This window comes from Dermacentor albipictus, chromosome 2 (assembly GCF_038994185.2).
Source record: "Dermacentor albipictus isolate Rhodes 1998 colony chromosome 2, USDA_Dalb.pri_finalv2, whole genome shotgun sequence".
NCBI classification, from domain to species: domain Eukaryota; kingdom Metazoa; phylum Arthropoda; class Arachnida; order Ixodida; family Ixodidae; genus Dermacentor; species Dermacentor albipictus.
In genome coordinates, this window is record NC_091822.1 from 209,755,484 (window position 1) to 209,781,773 (window position 26,290).

The following is a 26,290-nucleotide window of genomic DNA, read 5'->3' on the forward strand; positions in this document are numbered from 1 at the left end:
GCTGTTGCCGTGGCATAATTTCTCAGCTCCTTGCGACTCTTGTTTCCAGTTGCCAATTTTGCACAAAAAGTGCTGTACAATTAAGGAAAAACCAGACGAGGTAACGCGTGACAGTCATATTGCTTATGGGTTTAAGGGTTATTGCAGGGTTTGATGATGGATGCTGTTTAGCATTATTTTAATTTGCACTTTATTTAACCCATAACGAGGGTATATGGTTCCGACGATCTGCAAGCATCGCGGTGAACCGCCACTCGAGGAAATAATGAAGCAAAAGAAAAGTTAAACTCAACTGGCATTTTCTCCGGCTGCAACTCGTTCTTCAAGCATAGAGACCAGCTGACTACGAACCGAATCCCTTTCCTGGTCCCTGGATCAGTCTAAAGAAAGAAGGTTGAACTAATGAAGCAACAGCCATGCGCGTGACCGTTGAATAGATGGTAACAACTGAATGCATCTCGAGTTAATCACGCGGGCACCGAATCGATGAGAAAACTGGCATTCACACCCCAGGAGATGACGATAAATACAGTCATATAAAAGGAGTGAAAAAGGCAGTAAAAGGTTGATCATGAAATAGCTGTGAAGTCTTAACGTTGATTTGGCAGTGCTTCAGGAATGCATGTGAGGATTAGTGGCGTGGGCGGGGGGGGGGTTATGCCATTTAATTACGGGGGGGGGGAGAGGGCGGGCCCCCCTTGGGCCCCCCCCCTTGGGTACGTGCCTGGCTTCGCGGCACCACCACGTACCCCATAGGGTCAATGTATCAGAACGTCTGAAATTTTGGACGCAGGAACTCTTCGCCGTCCGATTTTCCGGACGTTTTACCGTGACCCTAGGTCCAAAACGGTATTAATCAAAGCCACCACCGCTGACATTTTGATTACCTCGCCGCCTCGAACCGGCGCTCTCGCACGCAGATCCGCTGGCAGCCGTAGCCACCACTGCGGCAACGCTAGGCCTAGCTGCTTCGATGCTCCCTATGAAGCTTCTCGCCGTTGGGTGCCGTTTTTGTTTAATGAAAGAATTCGCTGACTGTCATCATTGGCACGGACTCCGCCTTTGTGGTCCTCGCGATTGGCTTAGAAGCTTGGAAAGCACGGTGCGTTGCATAATGCCGGTTCCCAAAAGTAAGCTTTGCCTCTGTACAGAAATGTTAGAAATGTTACTTGGGGAAGCATGCGCAAAAGTATTGTATTGCAGTGAAGCATAACAAGCGTGGGAAGGGGCTATTGCCACGGGATTTCCTGTCATAGTACGAGCACCGATATGCATAATACGTGTACGGCAGGCCCTCAGAGCGTTTTCGAATGTGCCTGCGGCGGTTTGAGCCCTTAAGGGCAGTAAATGACATGCATTTATTTTTTCCAACTGGCCGATCTTTCGGACGTTTTCGCGGCCCCGATGGAGTTCGAAAAATCGGACGTGGACTGTGCAACTGAGCAAGAAGATGCTCCAAATGGTCCGTGGGGTGAAGACGAGTGGCGGAAGGAGGACAGGAACAGAAAGGACCTACGCATTGAGGAATGAACGAGAAAGGAAGCGTGCTGCCGCCGTTTTGATGGAGCTTGAGCTCAAAGAGCAAAGTGTTGGCTGATGCCGAGATGGAGGTGTCCCTCATCCAAGCCAAAATAATCTCTTTAAAGCAGTGAAACACAACACTGAGGCGTCGTGCGCGTGCTGAGAATATGTCAGGACAGTTGAGGTTGACTTAGGAGCTGTTGAGAGAGAATCTCATTTGTGACAAAGTTCGGGCCTCATACCACTGAGCTTGCTATAAGTTCATATAAATAGCTCATATTCGAAAATATTTGCCTCTGTATGCATCTCCTTTTTATTCTTATTTGAGAATGTCCGAGTCGATTTGCAATCTTTTTCGAAGACATTTTATTTGCTGTGCATTCTATTCTCTTTTTGAGTGACATAAACACTACTCCTTAGTATTCAAATTGGATTAAGTCGTCTTTTTAATTTTTTTCTCTGCTTACTAAAGAGTGACAGCATCGGGTGATATGGTTATGCAGTAAACACCAACTAGGCCAAACTGAAGTTCTGAAGCATGTACCGCCCGTGTTGTTTTTGTGTTCTCTTCGCTGTCCCCGTCTTTATTTGCGGTCAATATTATATGCGATGTGGTTTCAGCCCGCCTTGATATAAGATAGTTGTGCATCACCCAGGGAATTTTGCAAAGCCTCAAGGAGAATCTGGAAGACTCGGAGAATCTGGAAATGTGAGCTTGGTCGACACCCTGAGAACGCGCCTACCCTCGCCCTTGCGCGCGACAGAAGATGGCGCGCTTCCTTCGAGCTTTCCTCGCTTGCGTACGCGAGATTTCGCCGCGATCACCCTCGCACGCTTTCACTCGCACACGGAGCGCGGCGACGATGTTATCGCCCTTGAACTCTATTAGCCCCGACAACGAACACGAGCGGCGCTGCGAGCGCCGCTCGCGTGACGTCAGGGCACGGACTCGCGCCTGTCGTCTGCTACAGTTCGGGCGTTGTCCGGGCGCTTTCTGCGGTGTTTTCGTTTGTTCGCCCTCGTTCTCTCTGCTTGTATACTTATGGTGGTCGTCCCAAATATATTTTTACGACGTCTTCCTTTGCGAACATTTATTCAAAGAGCTAATTTCTTAGACAACAATGCAGCTCTCGAAGGCAACGCTACAGTGCCAGCCGAAGCGACGCAGACCAGCCCATTGCGGGTTTTTCATGCGCGGATAGACAATCACAAAAGCATAGCCTACAGGAATCCAGTTATGATACCATACCTGCCGCGGTGCAACAAGTATGTCACAAAGCTGGCTATATATGACTTCTACAGCAGTTACGTTGATTTTATTCTGCTAAAATAGGTTTGCTCACGACGTGTAGTTCATGGTATAATATCGAATTTTTGCATTTCCTCACAGAAACGCTCGGCAGTAGCACGGGGACTTAACTAATACTGGAGCTTAGATTCTACACGCCTCACTTGCTTCTTTAACTGCCTGTCAGCAATAGGCGGTTCTTCACGTGTTTATTTTTTTTAAGCGGCGGAAATTTGAAGTAAAGTTAATGAAGGCTTACAGCTATTTACAATATATATTTCCTTTTCCGTGTTACACGTTCAACTCACCTCTTTAGGGCGCGTTTGTTAATGATTAATAATGTAGGTTATGTTCCTCTTTTTTTGTCTATATTACCAAGTGTATATCATTTATTTATTTCAATGCCGCAGTGTGTTTTGCATTGTTATTGTGGAAATATTTCACTGTTCTTTCATATATTGTATAACTGCAATGTTTTATGGCCACTATATGAATGTAATTTATATGGCGCTTGATGTGTTACCCCATGCAGCCATATTGTACCTAAGAGGGTGAGGTTACCTCTAGCCTCGTCTGTGCGACTTTTTTCCCTCATCCACCTCCACTTACCACTCCTCTGTACATGTGTGTGTGTAAATGGAAATTAATAAACCAAATCAAACTCACTTGAGAAATTTACTGGTGCTTGCTGCTTGAGGAATGTACATGACGAATCTGTTTGGCGAACTGACACAGGCTGCTCGGCCCAATTTTTTTAGTGAAGTATGCCTGCTGGACCGCATAGCTGCAGCCAGAAATAAGTCGAAGCGTCAATGATTAGTAGTATGGGACATATTGAAGATATCGAAATTCCCCCGGTGGAGGGTCAGAAATCAAGTGAAAGTATATGCAAGGCTTGTGGTGCTTTCTTTATGAATGTTTGCGATTGGATTGGAGCAAACTTAATTTGCCTGCAAGGCTCTCTTTTATGTACCGACGAAGCGAATAGTTATCCGTTTGTATAATTGAATAACGCAGGATTGAGACATGGTGAGACAGAAGGTGCTTGAATTTTCCTTTTGTATACAGGAAATCTAAGCTGCGGTGTAGTAGCTCGAGAATACTTTAGCCATTCCAGTTGGCGCTGTAAAAAACATGCTTTATGGTTTTAATTCGAAGTTGTAGTGAACTGATGGGTTTCGCGAACATAGCGTGCCTCGCCATACGGACAGTCGATTGCTACCGTTATGTGATCAGGGGTGTGCCATATTGTCGATAAAGGCTACTGAGGGCCACTATGAAACATGTCATCACTTTCAATTGAGTGGCTCTCGATCTTAACAACGAAACTTTTCTCTCAGGTGATTGCTACTATGCCGTTTGTGAATTAACTATGTAAATACTCTGCATGACGCGCCGTCGTGTTAGTAGCCATGAGCAATTCGTTTTTTGGAGGCCTGTTTCAGAGGGGGATGAAAGTAGCAGCAAACTTTTTCATAAGAAATGCGCGCCTATTTTTTTACGCATTAATGAATGGCCATATTTGAAGAGAACAACACACCACAGTAATAGGAATCATGATGAGAGCTTCGCTGGGCAGTGTCTTTCTAAAATCAGATAACATGTTGACGCCAATTACCAAATTTTTCTTCCACGTAAAATGCAATGCCTCTCATAGCTAAATACTAAAGGAATGTTAAATGTTTAGCGAAGCATCATACACAACTTCGCGCGTTGAATTTGCAGATATTCTTTTTTTAGTCAACATTTACCGATAGACACGGCGCATATATGCATTGCAAAACCTAGCAGACCCCTTTAACGCTACTTAGCTTGCGATATCCAAGCCGCAAAGTTTCTCGACTCACACGCTTTTGAAGAAGAAACTGTGGTTAAGGTATGGCAGCTGAAAGAAGCCGACGTATTCTTCAATACGTACGGCTCGAGCCACCCATACCGCAAGCATACACGAAGGGAACGAGCGCGCGCGGCAGCCGAGCGAGCCGGAGCGAGCGGCGTCCTGGCCGTGACGTCACTCGCGAGAGGGCGCCACTCCTAATTCTCGGGGCTAATACGGAACCTCACAGTGACGGCGACGGCAGACATGCGCCTGGAATGTCCATATAATTGCTATCGTAATAAAAGAGACTACCGCCGCCGTTCTCAGTTCGACCAACTGCCTCCCCCCTTCCGAAATGAGTGGTTCGATCCGCCACTGCGTCAGCGCAGCTGCCTTCTTCATTGGAGTTGGTGCATGTTTACCGCACTCCTTGCACACTATTTCGAGCACGTCGAACGCCGACTTTCGAGTCGTAGCTTGTACCACAGAAGCAGGTCTCCAAAAGACGAAGTAGGAGGGAGTCCTTCGCGGTGTTGTAGCTGCGCCGGCTACACGTATGAATTTAGCCACTTTCAAAGCAATTAGTTGGTCGTTTTTAAGTGAAACTAACGTTCCATTAAATTTTTCTTGTTCCTTGCACGTTTTCATTCGAAAAAGTGGAGAATTCTGCTTGCAGTATGGAATGGCCTGAATAAATATTTGGAAACGAAGCAAAACCGCAGCAGTAAAGCGCGTCTTCGATCTGGCTTCCAAGTACGCACCTGCCGACCACTTGTCGAGGCCATTTAGTGTCACACCTACGGCGCTGCGCAAGAACGTGCGCTCGCAGCTTTGGCTCTGCTGCGAGGAACCACTGAGGCAGATCGCAGTCAAAGAACGCGTCGCGTCAAAAGAGAGCAGCAGCGCTCGCGTGGCATTGATTCGGAGCGGGCGCGGCGGAAAGCGCATGCGCGGTGGATGCTGCTCGCGTGTCTCGGAATTGGCTGGTTAGGGTCTCGCCGAGTGGCCTCCCTCCTCCCCCGGTGCGGTCGGCTTCCCCGCCGGGTGCGCGCGGCCACCATTGCGGCCATGCGGCGTCGCCGCCGCCGTCGGCATGACGTGAGCGAGCGTCTTCCAGCCGGGCCTGGCACCATGTAGCCAGTCGCCGGGCCACTGCAACCAAGTCTTCCACGCCTGTCTTCCATTTTTGCATTGTTGTCGTCGTCGTTGTTGTTGTTGTTGCTGCTGCTGCGAGGATGCCTCGCCGTCCCCCGCCCGAGCTGCTGTGCGCCTTCCGTGCCTGCCTGTCGTCCTGCGAGCGAGCTCCGCCGCCGGAGCTGTTCCGCAGGCTGTGGCAGCACGCCGTGCGGGCGGCACTGGGCGGCCAGCCGCGGCCGCGTCGACACCCGTTGCGCAGCGTTGTCAGGTGAGGCACACGTGGCTGGGCACCTGGAGAGGCGTTCGCTAACGGCGCTCTCGTGAATTCCTTCTAGAGGATTTGGAAATAAAAATGTGCCGTAGAAACACTACAGGGCGATATTTGTCTGTATATTAAACCAGTATATCATCCTTGTGGGTGGCTATTTTCTTATCTTTTAACGAAACTATTGCTAAGCTAGTTGGTTCATGTATTAAGGAAGAAGGTTACGGCGCTAAGCAGACGACACAAACGATAGATACGGGCGCCCCGTATATGTCGTTTGTGTCTCACTACGCGTCTGCTTAGCGGCGTAATCTTTGTTTTCGTTTTTATTTCGTGCAATACTGCTGGCAAAGGCAGGAGATGGTGGTGCAAAAAGACATAGGAAGAAAGACGTGGTAACCAAGTGGGTGGCAACGAGTTCCACGGCGTAATCGTTCGCGGGAAGAATGAGTTCTCGCCAATACAGGCTTGAATGTATTGGGGTGACGCCAGGCTCCACCGCTATGTTTCTCTTAAGAGGAAGCTTTAGCTCGGGCCCAACTCCGACGCGGCCTATTCAAATACATGTAAAAACGCAAAAACGTTTTTCTGAGATAACCCCTGGACCGATTTTAATGAAATTTGTTGCATTTGAGAGAAAAAGTTAAATTCTAGTGACTGTTGGAAGTGGAATTTTGATTTAGGGCTTGAATTTTGTTAAAAGGATTTTCAAAAATTCAGACGTTTGAAAAAAATAGAAGCACGAAGTTTACAAACTAATAGCTCTGCATCAAGAATAGATATCGCGATTCTGTAAACGGCATCCATTAGACCATTTAAAGCGGACAAATTTGTTATGTCAGTTTACATCTTACGTGAATTTGTTACGTTGTTTACGAGGGTTCTGCAAAAGTTGTAATTACACATTTCTCAATTTTTTGAGGTTCATGTGTAACATAGCAATTTTGTCCGCTTTAGATGTGCTATCAGGTACAATTCACAGAATTGCGATATCATTTTTTCTTGCTGAGTTACGGAGTTGTAAACTTGATAGTTTCGTTTTCTGAAAATTTGCGATTTTTGCCAAATTTTCGTAAAAAATTGACGACCTAAATCGAAAATTCGAAACCAACAGTCACTAGATTTTTAGTTTTTCTTTTAAATGCAGCAAACCCCGTCAAATTTGGTGCAGTGGTTGCCTAGAAAAACGAATTCTCCTTTTACATGTATTTAGATAGGAGCACCCGAGCTAAAGCTTCCTCTTAAGTAATCGCCTAGTTGTGTTTTCCACAGTAGAGAGAAGTTAAAAAGTTAGGGCGTGCAGATTTCCTTCTACTGTAGCGTAGCCGCGGGGGTGAGTCAAGTCGTTCGAACCGTTTGTAGACGTAACGAACAGCTAACATTTGTTTTTTCGAGTCTTTCTTTATTTTTGCGAGTAGAAGCGTCCCAAACAGTACTGTCGTTTTCTAAAGATGTCTTATAAAAGTTTTGTAGGCCGTCAACTTATGTTTTAAAAGGCGTAACTTTTTTTCGTGCTGAGGGCATATGTTGGCTATATGGGTCGTCCAGTTAAAATTGGTTGCTAATGTCAGACCTCGATATTTGCACCTCTTCAATGGGGTTGTTATCCATATGGCAGGTAAAGCCAAGTTTCTTAGTGGTAATTAATGCACAGTTTTTGGGTAGCTAATTACCATTTCTCATTTATTGCGCCAATCGGTCACGTTATTCAAAGTGTTATACAGAGCCATTTGTTCGCTCACAGCATTGAGAGGTGAAAAAGTTGTGTAGTCAGCAGCGAATAATTTCAAAGATACAGACGATTACGCCACGCTTACAATGTCATTAATTACTACATATATATATATATATATATATATATATATATATATATATATATATATATATATATATATATATATATATATCAGGGGCGTATATATATATATATATCACCGCCGACCAAAGCAACCCCCGGCGCCGGAAATAATTCTGGATTTGTCTAGAATGTCATTTTCATGCTCGAAAAGACATTTCACCGCGAAAATTGCAAACTCGGGCTGGATTTCGTGGCAACGCCCATGCACCGGGAGTCACATAACGCAAGCAGCCCCATCCGAGCACAAAGTTTCAATGGCGTTTTGATGACAAATGGGCTCACCGCGGCATCTCGCGGTGGCCGCGGAATCTGCGGAGCGCATGGATATCAATTCCGAAACTTTATGGGTATAAATCATAAACTTTTGATGTGAAAGGTGCATTGACATTTCCAAAGTAGTGCTTTAGGTTTTCAATTGCGGAACTTTTTGGGTCTAATTCTGTTATAAACATTTGACGCCAAAGGTACATTGACTTTTCTAAAGTATTGCATTGGAACATACAACGAGACAAGCCAAATCAACACACTATTGGACAAATTGACAAAGCACGCAGCCAGGTCCGACTAGACGAAGCGTTGTGGTGGTTGATTTGTGCCGTCATGTCACATAAAAAATATCAAAAATGTTTTTCGCCTATATTCCAAAGCATCCATGTCAAGACACTAAAGCCAGCCAAGGTAACTACGCTCTTAATTATTTTTTCTACTTTGACTTTTATTCGCGAGGACACATTGAGCGTCTGCAATGTTTTTGGTCTTGCTACCCTACCCGCGGGCTGCCAGTGCCAGCCAGAGCGCATACGTTTTTCTTGTGTTGCCCTGACCACCGCGCGGCGCACTTCGGTACGTGTTCGGTTTGCTCTGGCCGAGTGGATTTCCGCCTGGCAGAGTTTTAGACGCTTTCTGGCTAGCAGACGAGAAAAAACTGGCTGTGGCTTAGCTAAGGTTAAAGGGAAGCTGAAAGGTTTTCCAGAAAAAATGAGTGAACATGTGTACATAATAGTTTTCGACCCTCCGAATTCGAATATAGTATCGAAATTGAGCGAAAGAAAGCGCAAATATATTTTATTTCGATGAAAAGTGCAGCAGCGGACACGCCCAGCTCGCGCGTCTCGTTTCCGCCTGTGATTGGTCGGGCGACCCGTGACGTCAACTTTAGCGACCGACCGCTGCCGCTCCACATGAAGCGCGGTGCCAGGTAGTTTGGTGCCGTAATGGAAAATTAAGAGGTAATTGAAAATTTAGAGAGACTACGTTTTTCTGAAGAGTTCGGCGTTGCTCCCTACATGTACGAGCCGATTGCAAAGAGCCGGCCTCTCGAAGAAGCAAACGATGCTGGTGCGAGCAGTGCTTTCGACGAGAACGAAAGCGAAAGCGAACGAAAGTCTTGGGATCTCCTCGTGTTGGAAATGCTCTTTGGTGAGTACGTTTTTGCAAAGCGATCTAGTAATCTCGCCGATCTTTCGCCGATCTAGTGAGCTCGTTTCCGGTCAAGCAACTGCAGTGTTGTGTTCCTGCATGCCTCCTCGTGGAACGTAAGCGGGGATGCGATCGTCGGCATTTGTGCGCTGTCCAAAGCTGTCGGCAACCTACAAAGACGGTTCAAACACGTGAAAAGCTTCCCGGTTCATGCAGTACGTGTAGTGACCATCTGTGCGCCATCCGCACACTACTCGTAACCGAAGTCGTAAAGGCGGCGAATTCCGTCGGCTACGTGAGACGGTCGGTTTCTCGCTGTGCGCGAGAGACGGGGGGAGTGTAGCGTCCTGTGCGCCGGCTTTCCAGCACATGCAAACTCTACATTTGCACTGCGTTATGGTAGCTGCGTGCAGGCTGTTTTACAACACACGTGCAAATAGAAAATTCGCGGCGCTTTGCGACGAAACCTGCGTCGAGGGCGGGAAATAAACATGCACCTTCCGTTCAGCGTGCTAACATGAAGGAGCTCGCAGTAAATCAAAATCCAGGTTTGGGCGAGTTCGTGTATTCATAAAGCCTTCCAACACCAGTTATCATCAGTCAGTCCGAACTCGTGCCGTCTTTGTTTTCGTTGCTCCGATCTTTCGCGCTGCGTTTAGAAAGCCTGCTGGTGGAAATTCTGGTGATAATCGTCGTCACGGAAGTGGTTGGAGCACAGCAGTGTTGTTCTTGAGGGCTTGAAATTCTTTCGCTTTACAGCAGCCTCCCACTTCCTTAAAAGCGTCTTGTCTTGTGGGAAGCAATGGAAGACAACATCATCGCGGCCGCTGATGTTCTTGCAACCGTAGGCTGCACAGAAAGACGGCATGATCGGCCCACCACATCAGTTGATGCTGCGCACGTTGACCACCACTCTACATACACACAGACGCACCAACAAAGAAATGCAGGGTCGATCGAAGCAGATTACGACGGCACGCACGCAGAAACAAGCACGGTCAGGCACGGTCGCGCAGGCTGCGAAGGAGCAAAACACTAAAGTTGACGTCACAACACCGCGGTTTCCGGTCTCCGCTCGCATCGTCAGCGTCAGCAGCAACGCGCGGCATTCGACGGGGGGCGGAGCTACAGCGCAATTTCAACCGACGATTACGTCGCTCCTGTTTGAAAAAAAAAAAAAACAACAAATTTGACCTACATGGTTTATAAGGTTTCCGCATCCGTATATGAGCGTCTTATTGAATTCGACAGACTCTTCAGCTTCCCTTTAAGCCCAGGATGCGAAGCATACTAGCCTTTAATTTAACGCGACTTAGCTCGTGTCGCAGAAAAGCCGGTGTCGTCGGCGTCGGCTCAGGCGTGCGTCGCTTGCTCAGGCGCACATTTCGTTGTCGCGCCGAACGCTGCGTTGCTCGACGCTCACCGCGTCCGATGCGGGGCGCGTAGTCGCTGCGCCGTAGCAAAGCCACCTAGAAACAGTCTCTGTAGCACGCCGCAACCTTCGCTTCTCATTCCAACGTGCAGCTCTGTCTCCAGGAGGCATCTCACCTCGTGAGTGTCTAGCAGAGGCAAGCGCAGCTGCTTATATACCGCCGCGACGGCGCGAGTTGGAGCCCCGTTTCTCCTCTGTCGTGACGTCACGGTGTCACGTGGTATTGAAGGCGACACCGCCGCGCCTGAGGAGCTGGGTGGAGTTCTCGTAATATGCTTCGCATAAAAGAAACAATGGTCGCTCGCCGCCATCACTGTGGCGACTCAACGAGCGAGAGAGAGAGAAGTGGTTCTTGTGGGAAAGGAGGAAAGGCTGACACTATCTTCTGCAACCCATGTGGGAGCACGGCTCAGCGCTAGCAGGGTGGGGGAGATGGGATTAAAAGAAAGAGAGGGTAGGAGGGAGCAAGGTAGAGGGTCGTCCCAGCAGCATCAGAGCAGCCCGGCCGGGAGGGCCCAGTGGGAGGGGACTCAACGGATTGCATCGCGTTAGCTTGAGGGCAACCTCTCCGGAAAGTCTTGGCTCGCCGGTGTAGGATACCGAGCAGTATGCGACCAAGCGTCTCAAGTTTTTTTTCGATGTTCCTTCGGTAACCACATTAGGTGCGCAAAGTAGGCATTCAATTGCGGCCAACATATTTTCGGTGGTTTTTTTTTAATTTCAAGGAAAAAAAATACATTGTTTTATTTATTTATTTATTTATTTATTTATTTATTTATTTATTTAAAAACACCTTACAGGCCCTGTCGGGCATTGAGTAAGGGGGGCAATGTAACAAAGAACTGTGAAGTACAATGGAAACAACTCAAAAATAAACGTAAGACAACTGTACAGTGGCTGAACTAAAAAACAAAACAAAGCACAGCATGCTGAAGCATAGCAGATATATAAGAAGGAGATTATGTAAAAAGCACGCACAGGCGTTCACGAAATATTTTACGATCAGTTATCGAGACGATATCATCGGGAAGACCATTCCAGTGGGATATGGCACGAGGTACAGCAGATAAATTGAAAGCAGTGGTTTTACCGAAAATGCGCTTGAAGCTAAAATGATTGTCATCTTGAGGACGTACGGGCGGGGGTTTCGAGGGGTAATATGCGTGGCTTATCGGAATGAACATATTTGTGAAATAGGCAGAGTAAAGCAACCTTGCGGCGGATGTATAGGAGCTGTAAAGAAGTATAGAGCTTGATCTGCGTTATACTTTCGATCAAAATTCCGAGTTATATATCGGGCAGCTCTGTTCTGGATGCGTTCCAGCATGGCTATTAAATATTCTTGGTGTGGTGACCATACAGCGGATGAAAATTCTAATTGCGGGCGTACGAACGTTAGATATGCAAATTTACGCACGTCAGCAGATGAATTTTGCAAGTTGCGCCTCAGAAAGCCAAGCGTTTTAGGCGCAGTTGCATAAATTGTACTGATATGCGAAGACCAAGAAAGGTTACTAGTGAGGTTTACACCGTGGTATTTGTAAGTAGTGGTACGTGACAGATTCGTGTTATTTATGGTGTATGTGAACATGGAGCTAGTGCGCTTGCGTGAGAACGATATATTATTACATGTGGAAGGGTTAAGAGACATTTTCCATATGTTACACCAGTCAATAATAATGTGAAGGTCATGCTGCAAGGCGGTATGATCGTTAATGGAATTAATCGGTTGGTAAACAACGCAATCGTCGACAAACAGTCATATACCAAAGGAAATGTTCGAAGGTGGGTCGTTAATAAATATTAGGATAAGCAGAGGCTCCAACACACTCCCCTGTGGTACACCAGAGGTGACCTCAGTGATAGGACAATCGTTAACGGTAAATTGGCGACGAAGCGATAAAAAGTTTCTAAGCCAAGAAAGGGTTAGTGAGTCGATACCTAGATGAGATATTTTAGAAATGAGCCGGCAATGGGCAACGCGATCCAATGCTTTTGAGAAGTCCAAGAAAATGGCGTCTATTTGTTGGCTGTTGTTCATACTGCTGTGTAGATCGGCGGTAAACTCCAGTAACTGTGTTTCACAAGGTAGACCTTTCCTGAAGCCATGCTGTTTCTTTAAAAAAAAAGTTATTTTTTTTTATAGGTGCGTGTAAATGTGCGAGGCGATTTTGTGTTCAAATAGTTTGCATGACACAGATGTTAGCGATGTTGGGCGATAGTTTTCAGGCTTATGTCTATCTCCAGTTTTAAAAATGGGGACAACCTTCGCAATCTTCTAGTCAACAGGCAAGACACCAGACGACAAGGACTGCTTGAAGATATGATACAGAATGACACATGAGATACTGTGTTTTTAATAGTTTAGTCCTAATATTGTCAATACCACAGGCAGATGTGGTTTTAAGTTCGTTAATGAGGCCAACAATGCCTTCATTTGAAATATTTATGGGTGCCATAAATGAGTAGTTGCGGTGCAGCGAATTGTTGCATGGTGAAAGTTCGATTTTGTTACTTCTTCCTTTGCGGAAAGTAATGGGCCACGGCACGCTTCAGTTGCCGGATACTCTTATTGCATTATTGCGATAGCAATTATATGGACACTCCAAGCGCATTCCTGCTGGCACCGTCGCCCTCATGTTTCGTATAAAGTCCAAGGGCGATAACATCGTTACCGAGTGCCGCATGCTGTATGTGCGAGTGAAAGCATAAGGGAAGGGTGGGCTGGAATGGCTGAGCCGACGATGGTGACTCAGTCTTGTGTGCGCAAAGGAGAAACGTGGAGAGCAAGCGATGTATCGCGCGCGATACATCGGGGGGAGTGGGTGGAATGGGGGTGGTATCTAGGATTGTGTGAGTCTGTGATTGCGAAACATGTTTATTTGCTTCGCTTGACGCATTATACACCATGACTTTTTCTTAGATACGTACATTTATTGGATACTTATACGTATATTTAAATTTCTTGTTGGGAGATTTTGTGTATACGTGCAATGAACTTTGTCAGCGCCTAACAAACTCGGAAAAATATGTGCTGGACTGGATCGTAGAGTTTCAACAAAAGTAAAAATAAATGGTCGTAAGTGCACAGTCAAGCATAAAGAAAAACTTGTCGAGTGCAGGTCATCTGTAGTCTACTGTTTGCCCATATAGTGTGGAAAAGTATACGTCGGCCAAATGGGTCGGTGTGTAAACACAAGACTTTTGGAGCACGAAAGGTCATTGAGGGGAAACATTCATTCCCACATTAAGGGGCACTGCTCACAACATGGGTGCTGGCCGCTTTACAATGATACCACAGTTTTATCACACCATAAGGATCAGCTAACCAGGGAAATAATCGAAGCCTTTCATATTCACAAGAGGGGAGAGGGTTGTATCAGTCAGCCATCTGTACACCTAAGCAATGGTGAGGTTGCCTTTTTGGAAGTACACTAAAAAAGAAAAAAAATTGTTTAGTAAAAATGGTTGTTAGGGTTGCAACAAATTACGATAGGATTGCACACCATGATAGATAGGTGCCATATCTTTGACGCCCAAGTATGCGCGGGCAAATGATATTTTAAAAATGCCTTTAATCTTTCCTTGACGCCTGAGGGTGTGCAGGTATATAAATATGAAGTTCACTCACCAACTAGCCCAACTTTCCGCTTTACTGAAGCGCAGACAATTCGTCGATGTTGGATGTCTCCCCGTGAATTCGGGAGTGCCGCAGGGAAGCGTGCTCGGACCGCTACTTTTCCTAATATACATTAACGACATAACAGCATGCATAAACGATAGTGTGAGTATTCAATTTTTCGCGGACGACTGCTTACTTTAAAAAGAGATTACAGATGCCAATGATCAAGTGACCCTGAGTAAAATCTTACTGCGATTTCTGACTGGTGCGACACCTGGGAAATAAAACTCAATGAAGAAAAAACGGTTTTTATGCGCATTACCAACAAACACCCTCTAGCATATCAATACACTATCAATCAATCCGCGGTCTCTGAAACAGACTCCTTTAAATATTTGGGTGTAACCATCAACAATCGTCGAACCTGGTCGCAACACATTGATAATGTTTGTGCGTCTGCTCGACGTAAACGCGGCCTACTGAGACACAAGCTGAAACATTCTCCTCCATCCGTGAAACAATTGGCATTCAACACACTCGTAAGGTCGCGATTAGAATATGCTTGCGTCGTCTGGGACCCATTCACGAAAACAAATACAGTGAAAGCTCGTTAATTCGACCTTCAATAATTCGAATTTATGGATAATTCGAACTGTACGATTTGGTCCGGCCAAGCTCTACAGAAGTCTATGTATAAAAAAGTCCGTTAATTCGAACGCGAGAAGGTTCCCTCACGGATAATTCGAACTAGGCTCGCCTGGCACACGGCCAGAGAAGCGCGCCTACTGCCTACACACAAGGCTGTATTGCCTCCGAAACGAAGAGAACGGCGAGAGAAGGCAAAATCGGAAAAAAATCTAACCGCCGCGGGGTCAGCCAGAAGGCAGCAGCGGCTGCCGCCTCTCCGTTCTACGTAACCTCCGAGACTTCTTGCCCATTGCGAATCTCGGAGGCTTTGCAAATCTTGTACAGCTGCTAATGTTGTGCGGAGATGGCACGGCAAGCTCCAAAACACAGCGAATCAAGTACGTCGCAGCTGCGCTTGCAATCAAGAACCAACGAATCAGGGCCTTCGCCACCTTCACACGTTCAGCGTCTTTGTCTCGGCAGTCTTCATCGGTTGTGCATCTCTGTTTTCAGCTTAGGAGGTATCGGCTGTCGCGATTCATTGTGATGGTGTGAAGCCTCGGCTAACGTTCGTTTCGGTGGACATCGGTGGTGTGGCACAGTCGGACCCAGAGCTTCGACTTGAAGATGGCGTGTGCCCGCGGCACACGCCATCACTTTCTGACACGCCAAATTTCTGACATGCCCTACTCCTTCCAAATCGCAGTTTACTGTTGCCCTCCTTCACTTTCGTTAGTTCGAACTTTCGTTAATTCGAACTGAAGCGGCTTCCCCTTGCGGTTCGAATTAACGAGCTTTTACTGTATTTAAAAACTGGAAAACATAAACAGGCTTGCCGTCCGCTACATATATAATTGTTATGGACGTTATGACTCCCCCTCTCAATTATTTAATGAAAATAATATTGCCACCCTAGAATCCCGAAGAAAAGTAGCACGTCTAACATCGCTTTTCCGCCCTTAGAAAAGGGAACTACAACTTGGTCGTTCACCCTGTCTCCAGCCGCTACCAGCTAGAGCTACCAGAAATTATCACCCCGACAAGATAACCCCTATTTTCGCGAGTACAAATTACTTTAAATATTCTTTCTTTCCTTGAACAATAAATGATTGGAACTCTCTGCCGGCCGATTTATTCCTGTCAAATAACATATTACATGCCATTGAAAAACTGCATTTCAAGTAAACGTGCGACCGCATGAGTACTTTCATGCATGTTAACATGAAAAAAAAACTGTAAACTGGTACTTTAAATATTACTCTCCATTCAATTCAATCCCTTGAATAAAGGGAAAATCAGACATCCACCCGTTCGTAGCAATTGCTACAAAGGAAACCCATACGGGTTCCTCGAAAGAAAAGCCTCGTAGTTGAAGAAAAATTCGTCCTGGTCCGGGACCCGAACGCGGGACCACCGCCTTTCCGGGGCAACCGCTCTACCATGTGAGCTAGTCGAATTTGTCGACAACACGAAGCAAAGGCAAGAGTTTGACGTAGTAGTTGTGCGGGAACCCGCAAGGTGGAGAGAAGTAATGAATAAAGGGAAAATCACGCATCCCGTTCGTAGCAATTGCTACAAAGGAAACCCATACGTGTTCCTCGAAAGAAGTAGTTTTTTCGAAAGTTTTTTTAGTATACTAGGGAAAGTGGGAGCGCACGAATCGCCTCAGCTTTGTTATTGGTGCGATAATATAAGTCAGCGGCAGGCTTCGAAGTCGGGGGTCCGTTCGAACGCGTCTGAACGACTTCTGGGTTTTGTGTCGACTCCACAACACTCCGACAACGGCGACAACTCGCAGTGATCGGTTGCGTATACTACTGAAAAACGGGGCGTCCTCTGCTCTTGCGTGGTTTCGTTCAAGAATGTAGCTGTCCGCCCAGTCAAAAGGGAAAATGCACAGAAACGAGAGTGATCTTCAGTGTCAAATATGCATGCATGAACAGGGCAGCTCACGCCCCTTTATTCCAAGCTGCGACACGAAGTAGACATTTATGACCCCAAGATATAGCGTTATATAGGACAAGCGACCAGCACCTAACGAAGAAATTATATAAAGCATTTAATATTCAGCAGAGCCTATCCGCCTTGCGTACTGGAACCAGTGCGGCGCGAACGCAACCAGCGCCGTTTCCAGTGCGAGCCTGCGAATTGCAGCGAGAACCAGTGCGCCCCAGCGTCACGGCAGTGAGACCAGCGTCTCGTCCAGTGAGGCCCAGCTCTTATCCGGCGTTCCAGTGACTTACAGCGAGCGTCAGCGTCCCCAGTACGATACAGTGTCAAAAAAAAAATGGCTGTGGCTTAGGTAAGGTTAAGCCCAGGATGCGAAGCATACTAGCCTTTATTTTAGTTGTTGAACCACTGTTTAGCTTGGTGAACTGCTGTTGCTTGGCTATATTTGGTTCGGCTAGACGAAGAAACAACTCATGCGTTACTCTGCTTCGCCTTGGACGCCCCGCATTGGACGCGGTGAGCGTCGAACAACGCAGCGTTCGGCGCGACAACGAAATGTGCGCCTGAGCAAGCGACGCACGCCTTAGAAACAGCTCGTTTCTAAGGCAACACCGCATTCACTAGAGGCGCTTTTGTACCGCTTTGAAGCATCGTACTCGTGGCTCAGTGGTAGCGTCTCCGTCTCACACTCCGGAGACCCTGGTTCGATTCCCACCCAGCCCGTCTTGCAAGAGTTGAGCCAAAGCCACTTCTCCTCTGTCGTGACGTCACGGTGTCACGTGGTATTCAAGGCGACACCGCCGCGCCTGAGGAGCTGGGTTGAGCTCTCGTAATATGCTTCGCATAAAAAAAAAAAAATGCACGTTTCACACTGGAAGGCACTAGATGACGAATCCTGTAGCAAAAACCACGCCTTCCAGTGCACTGATTTATACTGGGAGCATTGCGGCAGTGAGCATGTTTTGGCACGCCGGTCGCGATACGCAGCTTTACGGTGATGCGCGTGTGACTGGGACAACGTCTGGCTATGAGCGCCCGATTGACATCAAGTAATGCACGCATTGGGAGGAGAACCAGTGAGGCATCGCCGTTTCTTGAGGGCTCGTTGATACGGGAACGCATGCTCGAAGTTATTACGGAGAGCGCAGTTTTTCTCATGAAAGCGTCGACGCTTTTTACAGGTCACCATACTTATTGAATGCGCTGCGAAAAATGTGGCGTTTGGCATCGTACAGTATGTTAGCACTGGCACTGTGCAAATTTTGCCGTGTTGCTCAGACAGGTCGGTTAACGCTATATAGCAGCCGCATTTCGCAGCAGTGGCGGAACATCAGTGATTACTGCGTTTTTAGCAGGTTAATTGGAATGCTTCGATTGGCGAACTGGTATGATGGGAGATTCTCCGATTGAAAATATGGGAGTGTATCAGGTTAGTAGTTGTAAGTTATACTATTGAGGCAGGACTGGAACGTATGTACACAAAGAAAAAGAAAACTTGGCAATCGTAAGCGCATGAAATCAACAAATAATATGGATACAAAGCACCTTAAAAAACGTGCAATGGACGTGGAACTAGGCCTTCCCACAAGGTCTTCAAAATGCACAGCGCCGTTGAGCCGGGGTTTCAAGCAGCGAGGATGCGTGTATATAGGGTCTCGAAATATTTCGAAAGAAGGTGTTGCGCTCAGCGCTACACTGTTCTTGCTCAAATGTTGTACAACGATTGCACTTTGCCGTAGACTTGATTTAGCATAACACTCGGCATAGTTGATGTGTTTGCAGAAAGCAGTGCGTACTCGCGCCTTTACGGGGATGCGAGCTGTTGCGTCAACGTGTGTCGGCTGCAGTGCAGAAAACAGCAGAGCTGCCCGCTCCTGAAACACTCCATGCGACTCTTGCGCCCTGGCCGTCTCTGATCTGTTCTCATCGATCGTCTCACTCCTGGACATTCGGAGCCCACGCTGCGCATGTTGTTGCAGCCAGCGCCCCCAGAACCATCGATGCGCCCTCAGAGCCATTCTTCGTTCGCGTCGGTCTCGATGTTCTCGGCCCTTTTCAGACGTAGAAGTCTGTCAATAAGTGGGTCGCGACTGAACCCAGTACGCGACCGCGCGAGCTTTGCGCACAAGCTGTGCAACTGAAGTGGCAAATTTCCTTTTATATGACGTCATCCTCCATCACGGCGCACCCCGGCAGCTCCTCACTGAACGCGGCCGCACCTTCTTAACCGGAGTAGTTCAAGACTTGCTTCGCTCCTGTTCTGCTCAGCACAAGCTTTCCACCGCCTGCCACCCGCATACAAACGCACTGACGGAGCGGCTCAGTCGCACGTGTACAGAAATGCTGTCTGTGTACGTTTCTGACGACCACAGTGATTGGGACAGCAGTTACCCTTCGTAACCTTCGCTCATAATTCGTGCCGTCACGAGGCCGCTGGCTTTTCACCCTTTTGCCTTCTGTTTGGCCGTCACCCTTCCTCGCCCTTTGACGCGTGCTTTCTTACTCGAGGAGCACTTGCACTGAATGTGCCCGAGTCGTCTTTGGCCAGGCTACGTCAGATTGTCGGCTCCGGCTCGCCGAGTCTCGGGCCGCGCAGATCCGACGTCGGGACGTTCGATTTCGTCCCGGCTCCGTTGTCCTTCTACGGGCACCATGTCGCCGCGTCAGCTTGTCTGAAAAGCTGCTGCCGTGCTACACGGGGCCCTGCACGATGTTGCGTCAGCTTGGCTATGTGAACTACGAGATCGCTTCGCTGGACTCGCGTGTCCCCACGGACGTTGTGCATGTCTCCCGGCTGAAACCTTGCTTGGCCGCGAGTTCACCTCCTTTGTAGCTGGCGCCGGGACTTCGCCTTTACAGGCGGGGTTTATGTTACGGCACAACCAAGAGTGACGTCGGTCAGAAGAATACGATTTGACGTGTAGGGGTGAAATCGGTCTCGACAGCAACCTTGTTTATGCGTCGTTGTCTCACTTCTAAATGTTGTAAATACATCTTTATATCTGACTTCTGCAACGTAACAATATGGACACATCGGCCGAACTTTCGCTGTTCCGTGTAAAGTGCTAAAAGATCCTACTCGCGCCGTATGCTGTGAGGGCAAAGCGTGCGAGTTTGAGCCTTTAAGGGCCCCTCACCAGGCCCCATAGCAAATTTCTGTTATACGCTGGAAGTTGTTACGTGTCCTCTAGGGAGCGTTCTGCCGCAAAATAATTTCTCAAATCGGCTCATTAATAGCCGAGATAGAAATATTTCAGTGCTGGAACCCATGATTTCAGCAGGCAGGCTCCACTTCCAAGCAAGACGCTCTCTGCACTCGCCCCGTCTATAGCCTCCGCCAGCGAAATTCCTTCCCTGCGTTCTCCCATACTAGGCCAGGTCACAGGCCAGACAGACAGACAGACAACGAACTTTATTTAGTCCTGAGGAGCTACTTTCAGGACCTCCTAACGGGAGGCCATTGTAGCCGCTGGCCGCGCCCACGTAAAGGACAGAACGCCGTGACGCTCCGCTCTTTCCTGGGCCCTCTGGATAGCCTGGGCTTGCTTTCGGAGTACCGTGCTTCTGATGGCCTCCTCCCACTCGGCTTCGCTGGAGAGGAAGTCGTTAGGCAACGCGGGACATCGCCAGAGCATGTGAGCCATTGAGCAAAAGGTTTCAGTGCAGTCAGGACAACTAGGGTCCACATCCGAGTAGATCCTACTGAGGAATCCCCGCGACGGGAAAGATCCCGTCTGCAGCATTCTAAGTGTAGCTGACTGACCTCTACTGAGCTTCGGGTGAGGCAGAGGATAAATTCTCCGACCAAGTTGGTAATGTTTAGTGATTTCATTAAATGTGAGGAGTGGATCGTTCTGCTGAGGCCCTTCCTGCCCCTCCGGAGCCTCCAGACCGTCGCGGCGCGTTAGTTCTCGCGCACGGTCGTGGGCAAGCTCGTTGAGGTTTGGGAATCCCTCGAGAACGTTCGTCCCCATGTGTGCGGGGAACCACGTGATATAATGAAAACCGGAGCAAGCCCTTTTCTCTAAAATGGAGGCCGCTTCTCGTGCGAGGTTACCAGACTCGAAAGCTCTGATTGCGTCTCTCGAGTCGGTGTAAATGTAGGTACGCTCTGGATCACACAAGGCCAGCGCAACCGCAATTTGCTCTGCTATACTCGCGGTGGCCGCTCTGACCGAGGCCGAGGACCGAAGAACCCCCCGCCCGTCTACAACCGACAGCGCGAACACTCTCCTGTTCCCGTACTGCGCCGCATCGACAAAGACCGCGGAATCTCTGTCTTCCCTAACTTTCTTTAATATGGCTCGTGCACGGGCTTTACGTCTACCCTCGTTATGCTGCGGATGTACGTTCCGCGGGAAGGGCCTCACCAGGTATGTCGCCCGCGTTTCTCGTGTCAATGTTATACGCCGGTCCTCCATTATCCTAGGAGCCATGCCAACCTCGTCGAGAATTCGCCTGCCAGCTTGGGTCGACGATAGCCTAACCACCTGGGCAGTGACCTGTGCCTCTATGATCTCGTCTATGCTATTGTGCATACCAAGTTGATCTAGCCTGTCGGAGCTCGTGGCAATAGGCAAGCCTAGCACTTTCTTGATGCTCTTGCGCATGAGTGTATTTAATTTGGTCTTTTCCGTTTTTGTCCACACTAGAGCTGACGCCACATAGTTAATATGGCTCATGAGGAACGCGTTGTACATCCGAAGGAGGTTGTCTTCACCTAACCCCTTCTTTCGGTTGGACACCCTAGAAATTAGCCGCAACATATTCTCTGTTTTAGCTGTAACGTGGGTAATTGTTCTGGCATTACAGCCCCTCGCGTCTATGAGCAGGCCTAGGATCTTAATTGAGTCGACTCTGGGAATTTTCTGCCCATTATTCGCGTATAATGCCACGGGTAGCTGGTTGAGGGGTGTCAGACCCCGAACCCCTTGCCTTGCGGGTCTGTAAAGCAACAGCTCCGATTTACTCGTAGACAGCTTGAGACCCGTGTCCGCGAGGCCACACAGGCCACGCCTTCATTTATTTTTCGCCTTGCCTTTTTTTTTTCCCCGCGCTGCGCCTTTCCGCTGACGGCGTCGCGCGCGAACAACAGTTGTCTCGCTCGCGCAGCGCACGATTTTGCGCGCTAAACACAAAGAAACATGGCTAGTGGTATATTTTAGTACTGCACGAATACCGAGGCAGAACAGGCTGATCGCAGTGCATGATCACGCGCTGGAACACGGTGTGAAATACCGAGGCAGAACATGAGCGCGTATAGTTTGGGTACCTGCGCATGTGACCGCGCGACCGTGGGAACAAGCAGACGAAGCAGAAGTACATCTCTCTTGCTTCGTTGCGAAGTAAAACACTAAACACGCAGACATTCCATTTGTGTGTTCTATTATTTCTTTAAACTTCAATTCGTCAATTCGAGCAACAGATAACAGATGTCGAATAATTCTCGAAGTCACGTGTCACCACGAGCGACGTCACACTGCGGACACCAGTACGTAGGCGCATGCATACGACTACGTCATTGTCCGGCATGGAGTGCGGCGGCCACGAGGAAAAGGAAAAACGGCGTTCGGTTTGACATTTCAGATTTTTCCGCGGCGCGTAGTGGTGTAATACTTTGCAGACACGATCGTCATCGCCGAATGTATACTCTGCGCTTGTTAGCTCAATATGGCCAGACCTGGTGAGGGACCCTTTAAGAGGAAGCTTTAGCTCGGGTGCTTTTATCTAAATACATGTAAAAGGAGAATTCGTTTTTTCTTTCAGCAAGAACTGTGCCAAATTTGGCAGGGTGGTTGTGTTTAACAGAACAACTTAAAATCTAGTGACTGTTGGTCTCGAATTTTTTATTTAGGTTTATTTATTTAGATTTGGCAAAAATCGGAAATGTTCAGAAAACGAAACTAATAAGTTTACAACGCTGGAACTCACCAATGAAAAATGATATCACAATTGTATAGATTGCATCTAATAGCGCATCTAAAGCGGACGAAATTGATATGTTACACATGAATCTAAAAAAATTGAGTAATATTGAAATACAGCTTTTGCGGAACACTTGTGCACAACGCAACAAATTCACGTAAGATATAAGAAGATGTATCAAAATTGTCCGCTTTCAATGATCTAGTGGATGCCGTTTACAGAACCGCAATATCTGTTTCGATGCAGAGCTATTAATTGCTTCTATCTTCTTTTATCAAACTTTCAAAATTTTGAAAATCTTTTTGACAAAATTCAGGCGCTACATCGAAATTCCGCTTGCAACAGTCACTAGAATTTAACTTTCTCTCTCAAATGCAACATATTTCACTAAAATCGGTCCAGGGGTTACATTAAAGAAAAAGCGTTTTTCCGTTTTGCACGCATTTCAATAGGCCGCGTCGGTGGTGGTGGTAGAAACATTTATTGCCAATGATTTATTTATTACATTTATTGCCAAAGCCCCCCACATGGCACTTGGGTGCTCCCTTACTATGAGGGGGCACCCTTACAAAGCGAAGGAGAGTCCTTGAAGCGCAATCCTTCTTTTTGCACCGGAGATGATCCGGCACTGGTCTTGAGCGGAAGTGCAGGTCAGAAGAGTCTCCCAGTAAGACACCGCTGCGGCAGGTGATGGCGGATGAGGGAAGGTGGGGCATGGGAGGAGGGTGTGCAGGAAGTCTCCTGGTTTGCCGCAAAGTTTTCATGTTGAGGGGAATTGGTCTGGGTATCTGGCACGTAGTAGTATGGGGTATGGAGCAGTCCGAGTTTGTAGTCGACGCCAGTGTGCGGCCTGCTCTATGGTGAGGGATGGGGCTGGGGGTGTGTATTCCCTTCGTTTGTCCCGGTAGTACGAGAGAATATCACGGAAGGAGAGCAGGCACTCCCCCGCCCGTAGAGGGGGCTCGGCTCCCACTGCCCGGAATGTGAGACCTCGGGCGAAGGAGTGAACCTCCTCGTTGCCGGGGAGGCCGGCATGTGCTGGCGTCCAGATTAGGGCTGTGCGGCGCCGGGGCTGCTAGAAGCGTAGTAAGCGCGCAGCGGTGCGGGATATGTAGCCATTGGCATAGTTGATAATGGCGGATTTGGAGTCAGTGATAATTTTGGTGGCAGATGAACAGATGAGAGCAAGCGCGATGGCTGCCTCTTCTGCCTCTGTGGTGGAATTGGTGATGATTGAGCTGGAGGTTAGAAGCTTTGCTTGATTGTCGGCTACCGCCAGGGCCATACGGGAGCCTGACGTATATTCCGCTTCGTCCACGTAGACCACCTCATGGTCCTCGCCATACTGTTTGTAGAGGGCCCGAGCCCTTGCTATTCGGCGGTTCCCGTCTCGCTCAGGGTTCATGTTCTTGGGGACAGGGGGTATGTTGAGGTTAGAGCGGAGGATAGGAGAAAGGGGGACGCTCTCGGTAGGGTGTGTAATAGGGGTTAGGTTTAATTGGGATAACAGAGTGCGGCCAGGCTCTGAGTTAGACAGACGGGATATTTGTGCCGTAAAGGTGGCTTCTCTGAGTTCCTCAAAGGTGTTGTGGACACCGAGTTTGAGGAGTCGGTCATTGGATGTGCTGGGAGGAAGGCGTAGAGCTGCTTTCGTGCAACTCCGTAGGAGCGCGTTTACTCGATCTCTCTCCTTCTGTCGAAGGGGTAGGTAAGGAAGAGCATATGCGGTGCGGCTTATTATGTAAGCCTGGGTGAGGCGAAGCGTGTTTTCCTCGCGTAAGCCAGCCCGGCGGTTCGCTATGCGGCGAATCAGTCGGGTGGTCTGTTGAGCGTGTGTTTGGAGAGTTTTTATGACTTCTCCGTGCGCGCCATGAGAGTGGATAACTAGCCCTAGCACTCGGATTTTTGATACTAGTGGGATGGGGTGAGTACCTAGCGTAAGGGTGATGGGAGGAACGACTGAATCGTGTTGCTTGTGGCGGTATAGAAAGAGCTCTGATTTTGAGGGGGAGCAGTTCAGGCCACGCTCTCGTACATATGTGTCGATGGTGGTTAGTGCCAATTGTAGGTGTTGTTCTATTTCGGCGTTACTGCCTCGGTTTGTCCAGACAGTGATGTCGTCGGCGTAGAGGCTAAAATGGATGTCGGGGATTTCAGCTAGTTGTTGGGGTAGGTGAAGGAGTGCTATATTGAATAATATAGGGGAAAGGACGGCTCCCTGGGGCGTACCTCGTGCCCCGAGTGTGATACCTGGGAGGCTGTGGTCACCGAAAGTAAGTGTGGCTGTGCGGTGGCTGAGGAAGTCTCGGATGTAGTCGTACATCCTGGCTCCGACTTCCAAGGTTGTAAGGTTTTGTAGGATAGCTGAGTGTGTAACGTTGTCAAATGCCTTAGTAAGATCCACACCTAGGATAGCTTTGGTGTCGTTGATTTAGGAATCTAGAATGTGATGTTTTAGGTGTAGGGAGACGTCCTGTGCGGAAAGTCCTGGACGAAATCCAAACATGCAGGTGGGCATCAGATCGTTGCTTTCTAGGTAACGGCAGAGCCTGGTCTGGAGTACGTGTTCCATCAGTTTGCCCACCGAAAATGTCAGAGAGATGGGTCTGAGGTTAGAGGTGAGCTGAGGTTTCCGGGGTTTAGGTATGAAGACGACTTTGGCCTCTTTCCATTGCGGTGGGAGGGTGCCCTTTTGCCAGCACCCGTTCAAGTATTCGGTAAGGGCCGTAATGGATTCGGCGTCGAGATTCCGGAGTGCCTTGTTATGTAACCCGTCCGGACCGGGGGTTGAGCACGTGTTAAGTCTCTGGAGTTCAGCCTGAACTTCTGCTTCTGTAATGGGCTGGTCGAGGAAGTCGTTAGGGGGGCCTTCATAGTCGGGGTGTGTTAAAGGAGGGTGTGTGGGGAAGTACAGATTTCGAAGTTCTTGGAGTAGTTTCAATGCAGATGTATCGGAAGTATGTAAGAGATTGGTGAGGTTGTGTCTTTGTGTAGTCTTAGACTGTGCGGAGTCTATTAAGTGTCTAAAGGGGTTCCAGCTCTGAGGTAAACTCATATTGCCATCTAGCTTGTTGCATAGTGACTCCCAGTTTTGTCGGGAAAGAGTCGCTGCGTGTTTCTCTATCCCTTTGTTGCGACGGGCGAGGCGGCGTCTAAGTGTCCGGTTCCAAGCTGCCTTTGCCACCGTCGTTCTAGGCTTGCTTTAGTTTCCCATAAATGTAGGAGGTGGGAGTCAACTGTGTCGCTGGGGTAGTCCTCCCATAGGGGACGAGTTACGAGTCGGACATCACTTTGTAGTTGTTTGGACCATTCGGTGATGTCCTTGATGGGGGCGGAGGTGCGGGCTGCTGTACATGATCGGAAAGAATCTCACTTCGTGAAAGTGGAGCCTCTGGGGGTTCTGCAGGGTAGTTGAATGTTTAAGAAA

At 48.2% G+C, this 26,290-nt stretch overlaps 1 protein-coding gene across 9 annotated transcripts in view; it reads left to right on the plus strand.

Annotated features, from left to right (window-relative positions):
* The window catches only part of LOC135896760 (SRRM2 protein homolog rsr-2-like), a 249,410-nt gene that overhangs the window by 49,132 nt on the left and 173,988 nt on the right, over positions 1–26,290 (plus strand). The window contains exon 1 of one of the 9 annotated variants that reach the window (XM_065425266.2): positions 5,759–6,033. The exons of the other annotated variants lie outside the window; for them this stretch is intronic. Coding sequence (XP_065281338.1) covers positions 5,864–6,033 — 170 coding nt within the window. The 5' untranslated portion in view covers positions 5,759–5,863. Of the gene's footprint in view, positions 1–5,758; positions 6,034–26,290 lie in introns of those variants that run through there. 9 annotated transcript variants of the gene reach the window in all.